A 21,286-nucleotide genomic window follows, 5' to 3' on the forward strand; every position below is an offset into this window, starting at 1 on the left:
AGTTTCTACTTCTGTTGCAAATATCTAATCATGTTTCTCCATAATAAATTAATGAAAAATAAGAATTAAAACTTACCACCAATCTTTTCTCAACAATATCCAATTCAAAAGACGCAACTTGATCTCATGCGTTGCTCACGACAGAACCAAGAAAAAGACTTTCTTCTTCTTTTTCTCTTTTTTTTTTTTATCTTAGCCGATCTCTCTTTCTCTCTGTCTCTCTCTCTTAATGGGAAAGACATCTTATTCTTTTTATGCTAGGGTAAAAAGATCACTAATAATTAAAAAGACTTAAATACTCTTAGAAGAATTATGGTATTACACCCCGTTATAAAATAAACAATTATAATTAATTTAATTAATTAAGTCAAGTTATTCTAAATCATTAAGTCAAGAAAACAAAGACCCCTTAGGCAACTTAGTCAGTTTTCTATGGCCTTATCCAATGGTGGACCAAGGAATTTAATTCAAAGGCATAAAAAATCAATTTAAAATTTTTTAACAAGATAGTAAGTGCTAACAAAATAAAGAACACAATTGTCAATACAATTTTCTGTTTTTATCTTTTTTTTTCTCTTTTTAAATTTGTGGTGTGCTAAATGAGGGTTTGAGAGAGAGGATAATGATCATTGATGAAATAAGGTGTTAAACATGGAGAAATGAGCGAGTATTGTCAGTGAGACAGAAAGGTGTGAGTGCCTGAGTGGGAGATAAAAATGAGAAGAAGAAGAAAGGGGTTTGTAATATCGGCATTTTTGTTATCATGAATCAGAGTTCGGAGTTGGGTACAACCAACTCCCACGGGGTCAACCAAGACCATTCTAGGTGAGACTTTTAAATACTATAGGAAAGACATGTGTCGCACAAACATGGTAGCCACTGTCCATTTCACTCTTCTTTCCTTCATTGCCGCGTTTCATATTTTCCCCCGAGGGCGTCACATGTCCTTGGGCCGGCCCTGGTCTAAGGGCACGTACAAATGAGTCAATGACAGCTAGCTACGCACCAAAACATGCGAATAAACAATTTTCTCAATCTCACCTGAAAGTGTGCAAGTATATAACTCGACAGATTCATCTAGACTAGTGTCTTTCTCTGTTAACACATAGGCGTGACACTCTTTCTTTGCATCTATAAAAAGGGACACCTCCATTGCAAAAACTAAAGCATTTACTGTACGAATGGCATCTCAGACAGTTGATACAGATAACAAGGAAGGAATGATCTTTCATTTTCGGGTGAGCATCAAATCCTTGCCTGGTAAATTAATGGCCAAACTCGTTGAATTTGCAAAGAAGACAAAGAGATTAGGACGAGAAGATCCAAGAAGAATTATTCATTCATTCAAAGTGGGACTAGCCATTGCATTGGTATCATTGTTCTATTACTTTGAACCTCTATATAAAGGTTTTGGTATCTCTGCTATGTGGGCTGTTTTGACTGTTGTTGTTGTATTCGAATTCTCTGTAGGTATAAGCCTTTTCCTCTCACTTACAAATCTCGCAAATTCGTTATATATTTTAGCAAATTGTGGGTGCTACATTATAATGTCACAGGAGGGACACTTAGCAGAGGTTTAAACAGAGGCTTGGCTACATTTCTGGCTTCAGCTCTAGGATTTGGTGCTCACCACTTAGCAAGCCTCCCCGGAGAAAAGGGTGAGCCCATACTCCTTGGGCTCTTCGTCTTCCTACTAGGTACTTTTCTCAAATTGAATTGAATTTACAATGAAGAATCAATGGCATAGCCAGGAAAGTAAATCGGGGGGCAAAATGTCCGCCATAAAATATTAACGAGGAAAATATTTACAATCTTATTTCACTACTTTTCTAATCTTATTAATATTTCTCCTTACAAATCTTAAGAAGCTAAAAAAATTTAAGAGATGGCAGCTAAATCGTGAAGATTGAAGAGTAGATATATAGTTTTAGAAATTTTTGTTTTTTTTAAATAATACATTTAATTTTGGTATTCAGTTGGGCATTTGGGCAAAATCAGAACAAATATCAAATTAGATGTTTAGACCTTATTTTTAATGGATTCAACTGGACTTTGGGCATTTAAATTATGCAATTGAACTAATAAATAATAAAATAATGTTATTTACGTGATCTGTTTGTTATTTTGAAATGAATTTGATGTATATAATAAATCCAAGAGGGAAAATATATAACTTAAATTAACTAAATAAAATATGTCATTTGAATTTTTTGAACCGGGGGGGGGGGGGGGGGGCAGCTGCCCCAGGGTTCCGCCACTGTGACAAGAATGTTTTTTCAAGTTAATGAAATTAAAATTATGGGTTGTGATCAATACATATAATATGCAGCTGCAGCAGTGTCATTCCTAAGATTTTTCCCTGAAATGAAGGCGAGATACGATTACGGACTGATGATATTCATCTTGACATTCAGTTTGATATCTGTTTCTGCTTACCACGACGATGAAGTGATGCGCATTGCTTATGAAAGAGTAATAACCATTCTCATCGGCATCTTTACGGCTCTGTTTGTCTGCATTTTCATTTGCCCTGTTTGGGCTGGCGACGATCTTCACAGTTTGGTAGCTAACAACATTGACAAGCTTGCCAATTTCTTTGAAGCTTTTGTGCCTCTGTACTTGAAAATTTCACAAGAAGGGGAACCGGAGATGACATTTTTAGAAGGATATAAATGTGTGCTCAACTCGAAACAAACTGAAGAATCCTTGGTGAGTTCTCACGATTAAAATTCACCAATTTGATTTACATAAATCACATAAATTTGCAACATAATGAAATTAAAAATAAATGAGAATTCAATTACATTTTATGCAGGCTAATTTTGCTGGATGGGAGCCTGGTCATGGCAAGTTCAGGTTTCGTCATCCCTGGAAAAAGTATCTAAAGATTGGAAGCCTAACCCGCGATTGTGCCTACAGGATTGAATCTCTTAATGGCTATCTAATTCAAAATGCCGAGACACAGGTAATTCTGAAATTCCCCTTTTTTCAAAATTTATTGTTGAAGCCTTGAAAAAAAGAATCCTGAGGCGGATTTGTTCACACCCCAGAGTATGCAATTGACGATCTAGACTTCTATTTGTCCTTAAATTTGTTAAGGTACTATTTTAAAAAATGACATAGTTAGTTAATATCTTATTTCATTAATTATTTAATTTATTATTTATGTTGCCGTCCATGAGCCAATTTTCTGGCTCAGCCACTGACGTGCGCTGATTGATCTAAATCAATTACTTGCAGATACCAGAAGAAATCCGCGGCAAAATGCAAGATGCATGCATAAATATGAGTTCTGAAGCTGTGAAGGCATTGAAAGAATTGGCATTTTCAATCAAAACAATGACAAAACCTTGCTCTGCCGATTCCCACATAACAAAATCCAAAATTGCCGCCAAAAATCTAAAATCCTTGCTCAGTACTAGTTTGTGCAAGGAAACTGAAATTTCAGAAGTGATGCAGGCAATTACAGTGGTTTCTTTATTGGTTGATGTAGTTGCTTGCACTAAGAAAATTGCAGAATCAGTTCAAGAACTTGCTTCGTTTGCAAAATTCAAGAGTGAGAAACCTAAACAAGCACCATTGCGAACAAGTTCAAAGATCAGTGAACCCGAACATGTTATTACAATTCATCAGCCATCAAGCTTACCAGAATGAGATGCCCAAAGTATTATATATTATCACCCATATTAGATATAAGACGACCATAGGTTGATAGTGAGGGGTTTTGATGTTCATTGAGCTGAATTTGTGTTCTTCTGTCTTTTTGCGATGTAGTAGTATTACATTGGTACTCTATAAATTAGTTTTCTTCTATTATTGAAAAGAGCTTCTTGTATCATTGATTATATCTTTGTCATTAAAATAATATTGAGATCATATAATTCATTAGAAAATTTCCTTGTTGCCTTCATAATTTAATTTACTAGCTTGGGAAATCTAGTGGATTTGCATCTACTTAAACAAATCGTCATGAATGCCAACACTGAGAAATGTAAGAATATATATCATTTCTAAGTGATAATACAATCACAAACTCTTATATAAACTTTTTTTGTATAAACTAAATTGATATTAATTCATTGGTTGAATAAAAATACAAAATAATAAAAACAAATCATGTGGACCAAGAGACATCTAATCCAACTAATTAAATCATTCTACATCAGTTTGTACAAAAAATAATTGTACAAGAGTTTGTAGACATATTATTACTCATCCTTTTATTGATGCAAGTTTTGGTTCATTAAGTTTGGGAATGGATTAAAAGCCTTTCGATTCACCCCCCATTCACTCTTAAATAAAGCTCTCCCTAGAGCCCTAACTTTTAGGTTTTGTTATAAATTTATGAGTTCAGACTATTAGTAGACTATTTTTTTTTTCATTTTGTGTTTAATTATTCAATCAATATTATTATGCCACATTAATTTATACAAAATAATTTGAAAAAAATTATGCATATGTATGCCTTAACCAATCATGATAATTGGCATATATACATGGTAAGTAATGAATGATTATAGAGTAGCACTTCAAAAACACCAACTACCTTCTCTTCATCTAAATATAAATATCAATACCGTAATCAAACATAAATTATGTAAATGAAACATAAAACCTGTAAATTTAATATAAAACTTGTAAATCAACATTAACTGTAAACTAAAACATAAATTTTAGAAATTAAACATAAAAATTGTAAATGGAAGATAAAATGAGTAAATTAATATTAAATTGATAAATTGATGTATAATTAGTAGATAAAACAAAAATTTACAAATGTAACATAAAACTAGTAAATCAACATTAAGTGTAAAATAAAACATAATTTTTAGAAATTAAACATAAGATTTGTAAATAGAAGATAAAACAAGTAAATTAATATAAAACCAGTAAATTGATGTATTACTAGTAAACAAAAAAAAACTTGTAGGTATAACTAAAAACTAGTAAATCAACATTAATTGTAAAATAAAACATAAATTTTGGAAATGAAACAAATGACTTGTAACAAAAAGGTAAAACAGGTAAATTACTATAAAACTTGTAATTTGATGTATTACTAGTAAATAAAACAAAAACTTAGAAATATAACATAAAACTAGTAAATCAATATTAAGCGCAAAATAAAACATAAACTTTGGAAATGAAACATAAGACTCGTAAATGGAAGGTAAAACAAGTAAATTAATAAAAAAACTAGTAAATTAAGGTATTAGTGGTAAATAAAATAAAAACTTGCAAATATAATATAAAACTAGGAAATCAACACTAACTGTAAAATAAAACATAAATTTTGGAAATAGAACATAAGATTTGTAAAAGGAAAGTAAAACAAGTAAATTACTATAAAGTTGGTAAATTGATGTATTACTGGTAAATAAAACAAAAACTCACAAATATAACATAAAACAAGTAAAACAAAACTAAGTGCAAAATAAAACATAAATTTTGTATATTATGCCTAAAACTTATGAATAAAAGGTAAAATAAGTAAATTAATATAAGAGTTACTGCAAAACAAAAATCACAATTGTAAAATAAAAACTCATTATAATGTTTATTACCTTATATATTTATTGATTTTTTATTTAAATTGAATAATGTTAATTTTGCATTTATGTAATACATGTGATGTTTTATTAAGGATGAAATTTATTTTCAAAATCGAATTTTGAAAAAAAATATTATCTTAATATCTTTCATGGTTGTTGTAAGATGAGATTATTTTGCATCTTTTTACGCTTCCTCAATAACAACCCTACATCGTCTATAAGTACAAATAAAAAGTTTGAAACTGTATGAAATATTCATAAGACTCAAAATAAGATCTAATTTTATTGATATATCATATATGTATCTAGTAATATAAGAATATTTTTTTTTGCTTTATGCTTAATTAACTTGTGTAATAAATAGATATTATTATAGAAAATGAGGAAAAAAAACTACACAAATGTCCTAGAATAAATATATAATTTATGGTTAAACGAATTCAATAAAAATTATTTCATTTTTTAGTATAATTTTTTTGTTTAATTAATGAGTAATTTTTCTTTGTTTAATTAAAGAAAATATTTTTTGTGAATGAATAAAATATTTTTCACTAAAACTCTGTAGAAACAATGTTAATTTTTTAAATAATTAATAATCTTGTAAGAATTTACTGGTTTTACTTTATATTTACTAGTTCTATGTGCAATTTACAATATTTATATTTATCACAGTATTGATGCCGTAATGAATCTACACCCCAAAAGTTTGTTTAAATAGCCACATAGATCCCTTGTTTACTATTATACCCTTTATTACCACAGCCCAATAATTGACTTTATAAACTTTTATAATAAATAATATAAACTAAAATTAAAATGATATAATATATAAAATTTATAAATTATTTTGAATATTAGGAAAGTTATTTAACAGTATTAATATGTCATTTTTTTAATAATAAAATCTATTTAGTATATTAATAATGTTAAAATAATTATAACTAACATTCACAGTAATTTATTAAATTTTTATTATTTTATTTATAATATCTTTTTAATTATGTCTATATTAATATAATCTTAAAGTCAATTTTTGAATTAATAGATTTTAGTATGAATAAAATTCTACGGGATAGACTAATAATAACTTAATATTAAAAATAATTTTCATTATATATTATATTTTATTAATTATGCTGATTGCAATATTTTATTTAACATTATATATGACATTTATTTATTATTTTTATCTTATTACTATATTTATATTTATTTAAGTTGTTAGAATCAAAGTGTATAATAGTATTTATGGAACTAAGGGGGTCTATGTGATCTTTGAAGCAAACCATAGCAGTGCGGTGGCTTTTTCCCTACTAATTGCTAACATACAGAGAAACTTAAAAGCATATAGATGTTTTAAAGGAGCATATAATACATAAGTCAACATAAAAGTCCAACTTTCTATAATACTCAAATGATTATTGTATATGTGAAGATGAAATGTGAGATAATGCTATTATCCACCATAAGTACAAACAATGTACCTAAATTATAATGTAGGAATAAATTAAAGCAAAGTAATGATAATAAAGGGGAAATAAAGCAAATAACAACCCGGAACGGAAAAAAGGGAAAAATTCCTCTTAATTTCCTCTCTAAACTCTCTGCGTTTTCACATTACAAAACAATTTTGACTTATAATAATAGTGTGCTTTATTTAGTAATGATAAACAATTCAAACTTGTGCTTTATTTAGTAATGATAAACAATTCAAACTTTGTATTCTAAATTTCATTCTAAATAATGTGTCATTTATTGAGTGGGCGGTAATTTTTTACAAAATAAAAATGAATTAATTATATTATTTCACCAACTAATTGATGATATCACATTATTTAGGATAATTTTCTAGAATAAAAAAAATTAGAACGTGTAGCACTACTCCCTATCCAATTTTGACCGGTATGTATTGCAGATTTGATATTAATGTTTCATATCCAAATTGGTTAACACCTGATTTGCATATCCAAGACAATGCAAAATACTTTATTTATAAAGTTAAAAGATACTAACTGTGGGAGAGCTAAGTATCTAAGAAAGCCGTCTCTTAGCTACTTAGCTCTCCCACAGTTAGTATCTTTTAACTTTATAAATAAAGTATTTTGCATTGTCTCTCATTTCAATAGCCATTAGACATTGCTTTCGATTCTATAGAAATTAAAGGCACCCCCGATTAGCAAGCAAACGCTAATGGAGTTCTCACTGGAGCATGCCAGTTTTTGAAGGCAATGCTTGAGAAGTCGAACAAACTAGGAAAAGATGATCCAAGAAGGATTGTTCATTTACTCAAAGTAGGCCTAGCTCTCACATTGGTGTCTTTGATTTACTGCTTAAAGCCACTCTTTGATTTATTAGCTATTGATTTCATCTTAATACAATACTCCTCAACACTCATTGATTCTTTCTCAAGTGTGTTCAACTCATATCTTAGTTGAAGAAATCTAGCTTCAGATTGTCCACAAAATTTTCTTTCAAGAGTTCGCCAAACATCAAAGGAACTAGCACAGTTTATAACGAGACTTAGAGTACCTTCACTTATCGATGATAAGAGCCATCCAAGCAAAGTTTGATCCTGTGATCTCCAGTTATGATATGCTGGATTCGCAATTTCTTGAGTTGATCGGTTAGCTCCAGCAAGAACAACTTGTTCATCAGGTGCTGGATTTGTTCCATCAATGAAGCCTTCCAAACGATTGCCTCTAATTGAGGCTAAGACTTGTGATCGCCATAGCAAATAGTTGGATCTATCTAGTTTGATAGGAGTATTGAAAGAGAAATTGATCTGAGCTTGTTGATTATGAATTTGATTTGCATTTGTGGTTATTAAGTTTCTGGAATTTGCTTGTTGGTTACTGGAACTTGTTCTGTTTGCTGATTTAATACCATGTTGAAATTTTATAGAGACTGTAAAATCTGTTTGGAAGTTAAGAAAATGAAGATGAATGTTCTGGAATTTCTTCAATTCTCTTATTCATTACAAAAATGAGATTTACATCAGTATTTATACTAAACTAATATCAAGTACAAACTAAATACAACTACTAATTCAACAATAAAAACAGAACGTAAGGCATGCTTAACAAACTTGCAGGGCTGACATAACTCTTAACTAACTTTGCTGACTAGTTCTCTACTCACACGTGCTGAGTGTGTGACTTCTTTGTATGCATTATGAGCTTCCTTAACAACGGGGGAGCCCATTTTACTAGCAATCTTCCTCTTTATAATGGTTTGGTAAATTCATCAGATCAATAATAGCAATTACTACTTCTAGTAATAATTAAACAATTAATAATTCAATGCTTCTTTGTTAATTAATTTAATGCATGTGCAACTACAACAGTGACATTCATCCGATTTTGCCCCAGCCTGAGGGCAAGATATGATTACGGGATGACTATCTTCATGCTGACCTTCAGCATGATATCTTTATCTGGTTATCGAGATGATGAAATTTTACGCATGGCTCATGACAGGCTATTGACAATAATTATTGGTAGTTGAACTACTACCATTGTTTGTGTTTGTATTTGCCCTGTTTGGACTGGAGAGGATCTTCACAACCTTATTGCTGACAACATTGAAATGCACCACTAGTGCAGAAACATTAATACAAAACTTTTCGGGATTCGGAGGAGAATACTTTAAATTGTCTGAACATCAGAAATCTAATGAGGATAAGTCATTTCTTCAAGAATATAAAAGCGTTCTCAACTCAAAAAGCAGTGAAGAGACAATGGTGGGGAGAATGAAAAAGAAAAAAGCTCCATGTTATTCATTTTCTTTTTCTTTTTTTTTAAATTTTTTTCCTTCTCCAAGAAATAAGCATCTTACTAATTTAGATGGTGTATTTGCAGGCAAATTTAGCAAAATGGGAACCGGTTCATGGCCGGTTCAACTTCCGTCATCCCTGGAAACGGTATTTGAAAGTCGGAACCCTAGCTCGGGAATGTGGCCACAAAATCCAAGCTCTTAATTGCTGCCTTAATTTTGATATCCAAGTACGTATATACTTGTAATTTTTTATTTTATTAATTCGTTCAAATTTTGGACCAAGATCCTCTCTTATCCTGAACTTCACCTGCCTAAGATTTTCAAAAGCTCATATTTTGAGAAAATCTTAATAAACTTAACTTGTGCTTTTTTGGCTGCAGACTTCTTTAGAAATCCGAAGCAAAATTCGAAAGATGTGCATAGAGATCAGCGAGGAATCTGGTAAAGCTTTGTTGGAAATAGCATCATCGACGAAGAAAATAACGCAGGCAAAATCAGCAAATCCCCACACTGCAAAAGCAAAAGATGCTACGGAGAAACTGAACTCTCATCTCAAAACAAACCTGTGGAAAGAAGCATTCCTCCTGGAGATAATACTAGTGGCTAAACTTTTAATAGAGGTGGTTGAATGCACTGAGAAAATTGCTAAGGCCGTCCATGAATTGGCCTTAGCTGGTTCCTTTCGAGACCGGGGATGATTTGGTGTCGCCAGAAAAGCAACAATGGCTTTACACTCGAAAAATTCATTGTGTTTCCACCACGGATGTACGTGTTAGAGTGCAATTTATGCACTAGTTTTGCATTATTTACTTCCCTTAATATCAATGTTTTGCACTTAATAATAGTGATTTACTTATGTTTTACTTTTGTAGGTGCAATTCTATTGATTGATGATAAAATTGAGCTATAAGATGATGTTTAAGGATGATTGTTCTCTTGGAGAAATTATGAGCGTCAGAAGAACTTTGTTGATAAGGCGTGGGCGCGTGCTGTCAACTGCGGACCTGCAGTTTTTAGTTTAACGTGTTTTGTATTTTTGGTTATTTTTGTAATTACGAATTTAATATTTCAGATATTAGTATTTTATTTTAAATAGAATTCTAAAAGAGAGGAGAGAGAGAGTATTTAAGGGAGGAATTTATTGTGAAAAGGGGGGATTTTTGGATTGGAGAAAAAGAAAGAAACCCTAGATCTAATTTTTCTCTTCTCTCTATGAAGAACTAAACCTATTTTTCTGGTTGAAGGATAACGAAGCTTTGATTCATCACTACTGTGAGATCTTTCTTGTGCTTTAATTGTTTTATTGCTTTTTGGGTATTTGTTTATTCTCTGTATTATTTTCATGATTATGTTTGTTAATTAGGTAATTGGCCACTATTTAATTATCAACTTAATCTATTGTCAATTAAAGGATTCATCGTATGAAGAATTTAATGTTTGTGACAAATAACATAGCAGAGAGTTGTGTTGTGAGAATAAACAATCTAATTTAAATGAATCATCATATGTGTTGATTAGGATTTGGGTCTCTCTGGTTTTTCAGGCTGTCAATTGATTAAATTCTATGATCGTATCTAGGGTTGTCTATTGATTAGGGAAATAACCAACGGTCGTACCTTGGTTATCGACTAGTTAAGGAGAGATTGGCTATTAGAGGGTCTCAGTAGCTATAACCGGTCTATTCATAAGTAATAATAATAATCTATATTTGAATCAATGATCAGTAGTCGAATCAAGCTGAGTTAATTCCTTCAACCAGAGCTTTCTCCAATTTGAATTACAACTTTAATTTGCATTCTTGTTATTTTAATTTGATTTTTATTATTGTCAACAATTCCCCCATTTTACGTTTTACGTTTCAAAAGGATTTAAATAAGGGTTATTTTCAGGGACCTCCCCTGAGGTTTAGTGTATTTACAGTCGGATAGAAAGTATGCATGTAATTACAGGGACCTCCCCTGGCGTTAATACAAAAATACGTATAACGTTATTATAAAGGGCAAATACGTAAAATTACATTTAAAATTAAAAAAAAAAACAAAATTCAAACGAAACTTGCTTGGATGTCTGGAAACTAAAGACACGAACTCCCTATTACCCAGTGACTATCGTTACCCAACAGACAAACGAAAATGAATTTTTTCAGAAAATGCACTCCACTTCAAGACACAACTTACACAAATCGTTGGAGAGCTTACAGCCTTACACAACAAAACCCAATTTCATTTTCATCGTTGGAGAGCTTACACAACAAAACCCAATTTCATTTTCATCGTTGGAGAAGAAGCAATCACTGATCTGTTTTCATCTAATGCACGAGATGACATCGTGCGGTGGTCCAAAGCTTCCACGAAGTGAGCATCGCCGACGGCCAGTGTCTGTCTGGAATTGGATCACAAAAGAGGTTAGTCTTCGAAATACAGCTTGCTTCCTTGAATTAATGGCTTACGGCTTTTGTTGATTAAAAATAACAATGGGTCTGTTTCAATTAATGAATATGTTGCTAGATGTTGTTTTTATTTGGGGTTGTTGGTGTTGAGTTGAAAATGTGTGATAAAATGGGTCTGCTTAGCTGGGCGATTGGTCCTGTCATTTGCTGAATTATTAATAAGTATTATTAATTGTTTATGGACAATGCGTGATAAAAAAAATTTGAGATGAGCTGCCGAAAATATGTAGTATGCTTGTTTGAGGGGTGCAAATATGGTATTTTTATGCTGTAGCAGTTCATTTCACAATGTTTTGTTTTTCATTTAATATTTTATAGTGACCACATGCACCGACTTTAACCTTACAGCTTAATTTACATGGACATAGAAGCTGTTGTGAGTGGTAAAATGGTTAATGTTGCACAAGTCATTCCAGAGCAATACACATTGAAGAAGTTGTGGGAGGATGTGAAGGATGTTTGCTTTGATTTGCCTGTATATGAAGCTAAAGAAGTAAGGTTTGAAGTGCTGCTACCTTGGGAAATATTGAATATGAGTTTAAAGACTGACTCAGACCTACAAGATGCATTCAAGAAGTTAAGGAATAAGCATTACTCTTGGGCAATGTTTGTTATCAAGACTGAGTTAGATAGTAAATCTGTTTTGAGTGTGCAAAATCAGAAGAAAAAAGCTCCATTTGATAAGTTTTCAGTTACACAATATGCTGAACCTGAGGTAGATTGGTCTGACTTTGCTGCGGAAAATGAATTTACCTTGCCTGATTTAAATGCTGAAACCTCCAATGCTGGCGCTGGGGTTGGAGTTAATATTGACGGTTTGGATTCTGGTGACAGTGACGAAGAGTTTGATTATGTCAATGAAGATAAATGGGATGCACGATTGGATGACTATTATTCAGCTGACGATAGTGGGGCAGATTCAGATGCTGGTGATGATGAGAATATTGTATCAGCTACTTGCAATTACGAGGCAAATTCTGGTGGATTTGAGTTCACCCCTGATGGTGCAAATATTGTACTTAAAATTGGGCAATTATTCAAGACAGTTGATGAATTTAGAAATGTTGTGAAAGTTTTTGCAATAAAGGATGGTTTTAGGCTTAAGAGGGTGAAGAATGAAAAGAGCAGGGTGACACTTAATTGTGCAACTCCAAGATGCACTTGGAGGATACATGCAAGTCCAAATTGGAACAAAAAACATTTTCAGATCAAGACTTACATGCCTGAACATACTTGTGAGAGAAACAATGAGAATTATGAAGCAAATTCAACATGGATTGCAGCCACATATCTCCATCTATTTAGAAGCAACACACAACTCCCCATTGATGTGCTTGGCTCAGAACTTTTCAGAAACTATGGGATAAAATGTTGCAACCAGAGACTGTATAGAGCCAAGAATAAAGCCTTGGAGTTGCTCGGTCAAGATCACAAGGCTAGCTTCACAAAGCTGTTCAGGTATATGAATGCTATCTTATCCTCTAATCCCGGTTCAACAGTCTCGTTAGAAAAAGATTGGTTAGGTGGTGGGGTGAATCCTCATTTTAAATTTTTTTTTGTGTTTTTTGATGCTAATAGAAGGGGATTCTTTGAAGGTTGTAGGCAATTTATAGGTGTAGATGGTTGTCACCTTAAGGGTCTGTATAAAGGGGTCCTATTGTCTGCTGTTAGTGTAGATGCCAACTATGGCATATATCCGTTAGCCATGTGTGTAGTAGACAGTGAAAACACTGAGTCTTGGACTTACTTTATGGAGAAACTGTATGAGCAAATAGGCTGTAATGGTGGTGAGGGTCTTTGCTTTATGAGTGACAGACAAAAGGGGATATTGAATGCTCTTGAGAGGGTTTTTCCTTATGCTTTAAAAAGGTACTGTTGTAGGCATATTTATTCAAACTTCAAGCAAAAATTTCCTGGTATGTTGCTGAAAAAAGAATTCTGGGCTGCATGTAGAAGTGCAAATCAAGTTGATTTCAATAACCATATGGCTGAAATTTATAGTATCAGCCCTGCTGCTCACAAATGGTTGTTGCAAATTCCAGTGGTTTGTTGGGCTAAGCATTGCTTCCCTGTACAAATCAAGTGTTCGCATGTCACAAACAATATGACTGAATCCTTTAATAATTGGATCAGTAACTTCAGAGGCATGCCCATTGTGAGAATGCTTGAGGAGATTAGAAGGAAGATTATGATATTGATACACAAAAGATATGAGCAGGCCAACACTTGGCAAGATGAGCTGCCTCCACTTGTTCGGAGGAAGGTTATAGAAGCAAGGGTTGAATCTAGAACATTGTTAGTTATCTTTGGTCATGACAAAACCTTTGAAGTAATGGAAGATATTTCTAAGAGGTGTGTTGTTGATTTAGGCATGAAGCATTGTGATTGTAGGGAGTGGGATGTATCAGGCTTACCTTGCAAGCATGCCATGTGCTGCATTGATGCAATGAGATATAACGTGAATGATTACATCCATCATTTATTGAAGAAAACTGCATTCAAGAAAACTTATTCTCACCAGCTGCATCCAGTGCCTGATGAAAGCAGATGGCCTTTACTTTTTCATGATAATCTGTTACCACCACTTGTCATAAGGGCTGTTGGTAGGCCTCAAACCAAGAGGAAAATGGAGGCTGGTGAAAATAAGGCATTTAAGAGGAGCTCAAGCGTAAGGTGTTCTAAATGCGATCAGTGGGGCCACAATGTCAGAAGCTGCAAAGTTACTGAGAGAGGGGGAAAAACTAAGAAATTTCTGAAAAAGAAAGTCCATCAGGTCATATTTATTCATTGTTTGTAATTTTGGTGTATATTGCTTTTATTATAAATTGTGTTATGCTAATCCATTATTTAATTGTCTACATATAGGATAAAGGAAAGTCATTGGGATCTACTACTACTACTGGTTCTGTGAATCTCAGCCAGAATAGTGTCCATGGAAATGGTATGTAATCTTGACAGCATGTTTTAACTTACATTCAGTTGCTGCATTAGCTTAATTAGAATAATAGTTTTTTTTTCATGATTTAATACAACCACAAGTTACGTTTTAATTTGTTTACTTTAATCATGAAGGACAACTTACTCAGGAGTGATCACTAGTAAATTAATGCATCCAACAGTATTGAAAACATCAAGCTGTACTTACGAAGTGAAGACAGCAGAAGCCAAGCTAATCCCATCTAACAAATTTTTTTGAGGGGTTAGATGATGCATCACCTTAAATTGTAAGCATTAGAATGATAAAGATGTTGTATCATCTTTTTGTCACTCAACCATAGATATAGGTTTGAGTTTTTGTTTATTTTGTACTTGTGATGTTTATGTATAAACACACATGCTGCTACTCTATACATTGGCTACTGCTGATTTGTATAGGTTGATCGAATTCAGCCATTGATGACATTTGATACTGCTGGAATGCATATAAAATTATAAGTTAAAGTATATTATTTGTGTTATTCATTATGCTTTTTGTTATTGATCTGATTTTGCTTCTTATGGCGTTTGTTGTTGGAATGAATATTAGATGTCAGTATGAAGTAGCTTGAGCAGGGGCTTTTACTTTTATTGTACTTGATATTATTTACTTATTATTGTAATTATCACTTATCTATCATATATATGCTAATGTAGTAGTGCATATAAGGAGTTCGGCTAGATTTCATTGATATTATAGGCTTCCAACTAGGTTTTGCCACATTTTTCAGAGATGGGTTACATGAGCACCAGAACAACTACACTTTACTATAGCCTTTCATAGATATAGATAGGATTACATAAGCTATTACATCTTAAGCATTAGTAGATTGAGTATAAAGAATGTTAGATTCAAGTACATCATCATCTTCACAGCCCCTTCACCAAATCTAGATTTTTGTAACTTCTTTACTAGAGTCTTCACTTCATTCACATTAGCTTCAATAGCATGCAGGGCATCAACATTCACAATTGCAGTCATATTTCCTTCAAAAAAAGCTCCATTGTTGAAATCATTCCTTTCTGGAACCCACCACTTGAAGTACCCACAGTTTGTTTTGTTCATGCATTTATAGTAAAGCTTGTGAGGGTTGTTATCTGATTCAGATATCTTTACTTCAGCTCTCATACGGCATTTGCATATACGGTTTGAAAACCTAATGAGCTTTCCATTAACAAAGTTCCTCCAAGCTGGCTCATAAACTTGTTCCATGGTTGATGTGCTTGATGTATTAGAGCTTTGAGAATCCATGGCTTTCAGGCAGTGTTTGAGCTTGATTTTTTTTGAATGATTTTGTTGATGAGTTCAACTGAATGAGTGATCAGTTTGAACAAATTGCAGAACCAAAGTTTTTAAGAATTTTTTAAAAGAAGTAGAAGAAGAAGAGAGTGTGCTATGGTGATTTATTAAGCCTGCAAAAGGCTCCATTTATAGGCTCTGCTGCTGAATATTACCGTTTATTTACAACGGTAATATTGGCAGAAAAATGTTTATTTTTTTTAGTGTGTAATTTTTTTTATCCATTGGATATTTTGGTGTGTAATTTTTTTTTATCCATTGGATATTTTGGTGTGATTTCTATTATCCATCAGTTTATCATATGAATCAAAATAGATTTTGGCGGGAGGGGCATTTTTGGAATTTAAATAGTCAACTGACAGTCTATTTAACGGAACACTAACACCAGGGGAGGTCTCTGTAATTACATGCATACTTTCTATCCGACTGTAAATACACTAAACCTCAGGGGAGGTCCCTGAAAATAACCCATTTAAATAATTACCGATCTCTGTGGACACGACCCTGCTCAATCACTATACACAATTTATTTAGAGTAGGAATTTATTTTTGTTGGCTTCGACAACTATCAGTACGGAATTACGAAATTACTGTAGTGGAATAATAAGAACAATAAGAATGATTTAGTTTCTAGACTTATATTAAAGAATAATTATACAACCATAAATATTTGTACAAATAACTTTGTGCAGACTGATGTGGCTTAACGTAATTGAAAAGATCTTTTATTCTTTAATAAAAATAAGGTTCTTTTAGAAATAAGAAAAATTGGTGAGAAATTTAACAAAGAAGTGACATTACTTTTGTCGGATTTACAAGTATTGTTGTTAACTTGTTATACGGATAATATGAACTAGAATCTAGTAAAGGATCCTTTACTTTAATAATGTAAGGAATAAGCTAAAAAACAAGAAAAACACACTCTAATATAGTTTACTTTGTCATGTGGTGTATTGAGATTTGTATTTTTTTGTCTTTTAACTTGTCCATTACTAATTTATAGTAAGAGATTAGTAAGAGATCCGTTAGTAGATAATGATTCTAGAAACTATATACATTATTTTGATAATTTTTTATGATTAATTTCATATAAATGCTATTTTAATCCTTATAATTTGAGCAATATATTAGACCTAATATTATAAAAAAATTACACTAAGAGTCTCCATTGTATATATGTTTTTATTAAAATATATTGAATTATTATTTATTTTCACGTCACATCACATTTTAGATTTATTTGAATTTTAACTTTTCTATATCAGACAGAATTATTATTGTACTCCCAAAAATTTAGCAATTGTGACAATAGGGTGGTTTTGAGTAATTTTTTAAAAAACAAGACTAATTGAGTAATTAACTTGAATTGTAGAGATTAATGGAGCATTTAGCCATTAGTTTCATTCATATCTTGGTACCGCAAGAGTAAAATAAAAAGCACAACAGCCCAAGGGCAAAGGATTCCGAGTCTCCGACGAAGCTTTGTTTTTGCTCTTGGCTTTATGCGAAACGATGGCTCAATCTTGTTGATAACTTCCGTTACCTGCAACGATAGAGACATCTAGAATGTTTCTTGCCTAATGATGCTGAGATTGTAGGCGTATACATTAATTTATGATCATTAGTATCCGGTCGATTGGGCTGGGCTTCTATTCTACCAGGCATTGGAGCTAAAGGTTCTTATTTCTAGTCAAAATGTTAAGCTTGAACCTGAGTTAGACAGTTTGTCAAGTTGATCGTGCTCCCCAATCACCCGGCCGTTGCTTGAATAAATTTGATCACACTGTAGATCAATAGTTCATAAGAAAATTGTAACCATTGGTAGTGGCGAAGCCAGACTTTAAAACGGGGTAATTTAATTTTCCTTTAGTTAATTTGATAGGCTTTTCAAGTATTTTCGTTTAATACTGGAGATGAGAAATGTAATTTTGGGCATGCTTTTGTTGTATTTTATTCATAACTAGTGGACTGCTATTTCGCATGTGCACATGCCGTATGATCTCACACAAACTTTGTAAAGGGATTGTACAAATATTATTCAAGAAACTGAGTTGGCATTTTAGATGGCATGGATTGATTGGTTGGTTGGAAAAGGAGCCCGCAATCACTTCTATAATTGCTCTTAAATTCAATCAATCAACAATCCATGCCATAAAAGTGTTCTATAAAATTTAACAATTTTTATGGCTGTATCATCATTGTTTTCTTTAACTTGTGCATGTGGGTTGGGTAAGGGCCACTTATAGGATTGATTATATTCCACCAAAATTAAGCACGGTAATTTTTCTCATCACTTGTATTTCACCGATTTTACCACAGTAATTATTCTCACGCTCAGGGCAATGAATTATTTTATAGACAAAGATTCCCTCTCTCTTGAACAAAATTATGTGGAAAATTTGATGGTTAATAAGTACGAATATAAAAATAATTAAATATTAACTCTACACTATTACTAATTAATATTTGATTAAAGATCGTTAAAAACGCAATAGAACTTGCATTGGATGATGATCCAAATTCTATTTACATTTAAGTTTTCTCATTTATTGCTGCATTAAGTTTTGCCAAAAAAAATTAATTTTTATAAGAGTACTCATTAAAATTTTTTTTCACAGAACAATAAGGAGAGGAAAAATACAACTGATGGCTCAAAAAAAATGAAAAGAAAGATCACCAGTACATGTTTACAGGTTAAAATTCCCCAAAGAAAAAAAAATATTTAACTCTAAATTAATTTCTTAACAATGACAAGATTAGTACCGCCAAATCAACTTGACCATCATATTGTTATGAGTTAGTATGCTTCCTTGCACTATCATTTGTAGTTCAATTTCTGCTAATTATTCGCCAATTGTGATGACATGATGGGGTCCTTCATTCCCAGAAATTGGCTGTACTGAGCCTCGGTGGAGTAATCTTGAATTTCCCCGAATCAGGTTATTGTTATTATTTGGGCTGTTGAAACTTGCTTGGGAGGCTAGATCATTAACACACGCTGCAATTTTCTCAGTGCATGTTACAACATCCATTAGAAGTGAAGCAACTGTAGCAGCTGGAACTATTTCTAACAGATCAGTATCTTCTTCCAAAACGGATATTTTGAACAGGGATTTAAGGGTTTCGGCTGCAGCCTTTGAATTGGCAATGTGGGTATTAACTGATGACGACCTCGCCATTGTTTTAATTGCTGATGCTAATTCCTTCAAGGCCTTTCCTGTTTCTGAGCTTATCATTGTGTATGATTCTTGAATTTTGCTTTGGATTTCTTCTGGCCATGGAGTCTGAAAATTTAAAAAAACATTTGTCAAGTAACTATGTAGTTAATTGTAAAACTAAAATTACGAATTCTTTGTACAAATTAATCTGACATAACTACATTAGTTAAATAAAATTTTAAAATAATAAAAATAAATTATGCGAGTCATATCGTGTTTTTACGTAATAATGAGTTATTTATTTACCGGATAATCTGAATTAAGGTGACTGCTAAGAGCTTCAATTTTGTAGGCGCAATCACGAGTTAGGGTTCCAGCTTTAAGGTACAGTTTCCAAGGATGGCGGAACTTGAGACGACCATGTCCGGGTTCCCATCTAGCTAAATTTGCCTGAAAATTAAAATTAAAAAAATTAAGTTTATTATTGTAATTTATATTTTCTTGATAATTATTTTTTATGTAGGAGACCGATCGAGCTTAATTATTACCCACCATGTTTTCTTCACTGTTTTTTGTGTTGAGGGCACTTTTATATCCTTGCAGAAATGACTTGTCGGTATTAGACTGGCCATCATTAGATATTTTAAAATATTCACCTCCAAATCCTGCAAATTTGATAAATTAAAAAAATACAATAATAATCAGTTAATTATATACAATTTCATTATTTGCATATGCAACATAATACAATTATTATTGGTGGTTAAATACCTTCCAAAAATTTGCCAAGCTTTTCCAAGTTGTCAGCTACGTGATTGTGAAGGTCCTCTCCAATCCACACTGGGCATATCAAAATGCATACAAGCAAAGAAGTGCAGCTGCCAATGGCGATTGTGACTACCCTTTCATGAGCCATGCGTATAACCTCATCTTCTCGGTAACCAGATACAGAAACCAAGCAGAATGTCAGGATAAACACCATTAGCCCGTAGTCATATCTTGCCTTCATTTTCGGAAAAAATCTCACAAATGTTACCGTTGCAGCTACTATAAACACAAAGACTGCGATTACTACTGGCTCTCCATTTTTTCCCGAATAACAAGCTAACCAATGAGCTCCAACACCAAGAAGACCACCTAGCAATGTTGCACATACCCTATTCAATCCTTTTCCTAGTGTTGCTCCTGAAAATTTTACCAAAAAGAAAAAAATGTTAAATACATTTACATTTTTCAACTCTTAAATCAGCTGTATGTATGATGGCGATTTGGGTATCTGGGTCCAGAATAGGCCGAATATACTTTTAAATATTTAGAAGAAAATCAACCTCTATGATACACAGTTAATAATTAATAGTGATCTCACGAGAGTTGATAAGCTTACCTACAGAAAATTCGAAGACGACTACAACAGTTAAAACAGCCCACATTGCAGATACACCAAAACCCTCATAGAGTGGTTTAAAGTAGTAAAACAGTGAGACCAAAGTGATGGCCAGACCTACTTTGAATGAATGAATAATCCTTCTTGGGTCATCTATGCCCAATTTCTTTGCCTCTTTTGCTTTCTCAGCGATTTTGTTTATGATTCTGTGAGGAACAATGGCCTTCATCCACCCTAGCACATGACTTGATGAAGGTTCAGCACTCTCATTGTTATGAGATCCTGATGCCACTTCCATTGGAGTACTGATCAAGTTAAAGCAACTAATTTTGAGAGAGACAATATATATTGAAGTATTAGGTATTTCTTGTGAAAGATGCCGGATGTAATGAGTATTTATAAGCAAAAAAAATTAATGGTGTAAATGCGGGAATCAAATTGATAAAGGAAAAAAAATTATATGTTACAAGTACACTAATTATTTAATTGAATTTTAGGAGTACTTCACTCCACTCGAGATGCATATATGACATATGGAGTCAAATACAGTCAACCACTTGCATGTTACACATTTTAGCGTTGATCATTTGAATCTATGAAAACTCGAGAAAGACCGATTTATTTATCTATTTGTTTATTCTGAAGAAGGAATACAAAGATTCTAAATCAGATTTGTAACATATAATGTTTCAT

General features: G+C 32.5%; 3 protein-coding genes across 3 annotated transcripts; 2 read left to right on the plus strand and 1 right to left on the minus strand.

Annotated features, from left to right (window-relative positions):
- Positions 1 to 1,117: 1,117 nt before the first annotated feature.
- On the plus strand, positions 1,118 to 3,845 carry LOC102622677 (aluminum-activated malate transporter 2-like). The gene is made up of 5 exons (XM_006481785.3): positions 1,118 to 1,470; positions 1,557 to 1,697; positions 2,330 to 2,709; positions 2,816 to 2,965; positions 3,241 to 3,845. The coding sequence occupies exons 1-5, from the start codon at positions 1,182 to 1,184 to the stop codon at positions 3,652 to 3,654; spliced, it is 1,374 nt and encodes a 457-aa protein (XP_006481848.1). The 5' UTR covers positions 1,118 to 1,181; the 3' UTR covers positions 3,655 to 3,845.
- A 5,100-nt stretch (positions 3,846 to 8,945) lies between these two features.
- Positions 8,946 to 10,024, plus strand: LOC102622376 (aluminum-activated malate transporter 2-like). Its single transcript, XM_025100109.1, has 4 exons — positions 8,946 to 9,048; positions 9,155 to 9,291; positions 9,410 to 9,553; positions 9,707 to 10,024. The coding sequence occupies exons 1-4, from the start codon at positions 8,946 to 8,948 to the stop codon at positions 10,022 to 10,024; spliced, it is 702 nt and encodes a 233-aa protein (XP_024955877.1).
- An 8,538-nt stretch (positions 10,025 to 18,562) lies between these two features.
- Positions 18,563 to 20,892, minus strand: LOC102622074 (aluminum-activated malate transporter 2-like). Its single transcript, XM_006481784.3, has 5 exons — positions 20,594 to 20,892; positions 19,981 to 20,394; positions 19,762 to 19,874; positions 19,516 to 19,659; positions 18,563 to 19,335 (listed from the first exon to the last, which is right to left on the minus strand). The coding sequence occupies exons 1-5, from the start codon at positions 20,889 to 20,891 to the stop codon at positions 18,895 to 18,897; spliced, it is 1,410 nt and encodes a 469-aa protein (XP_006481847.3). The 5' UTR covers position 20,892; the 3' UTR covers positions 18,563 to 18,894.
- Between the last annotated feature and the right edge of the window lie 394 nt (positions 20,893 to 21,286).

This window comes from Citrus sinensis, chromosome 8, assembly GCF_022201045.2.
Source record: "Citrus sinensis cultivar Valencia sweet orange chromosome 8, DVS_A1.0, whole genome shotgun sequence".
NCBI classification, from domain to species: Eukaryota; Viridiplantae; Streptophyta; class Magnoliopsida; order Sapindales; family Rutaceae; genus Citrus; species Citrus sinensis.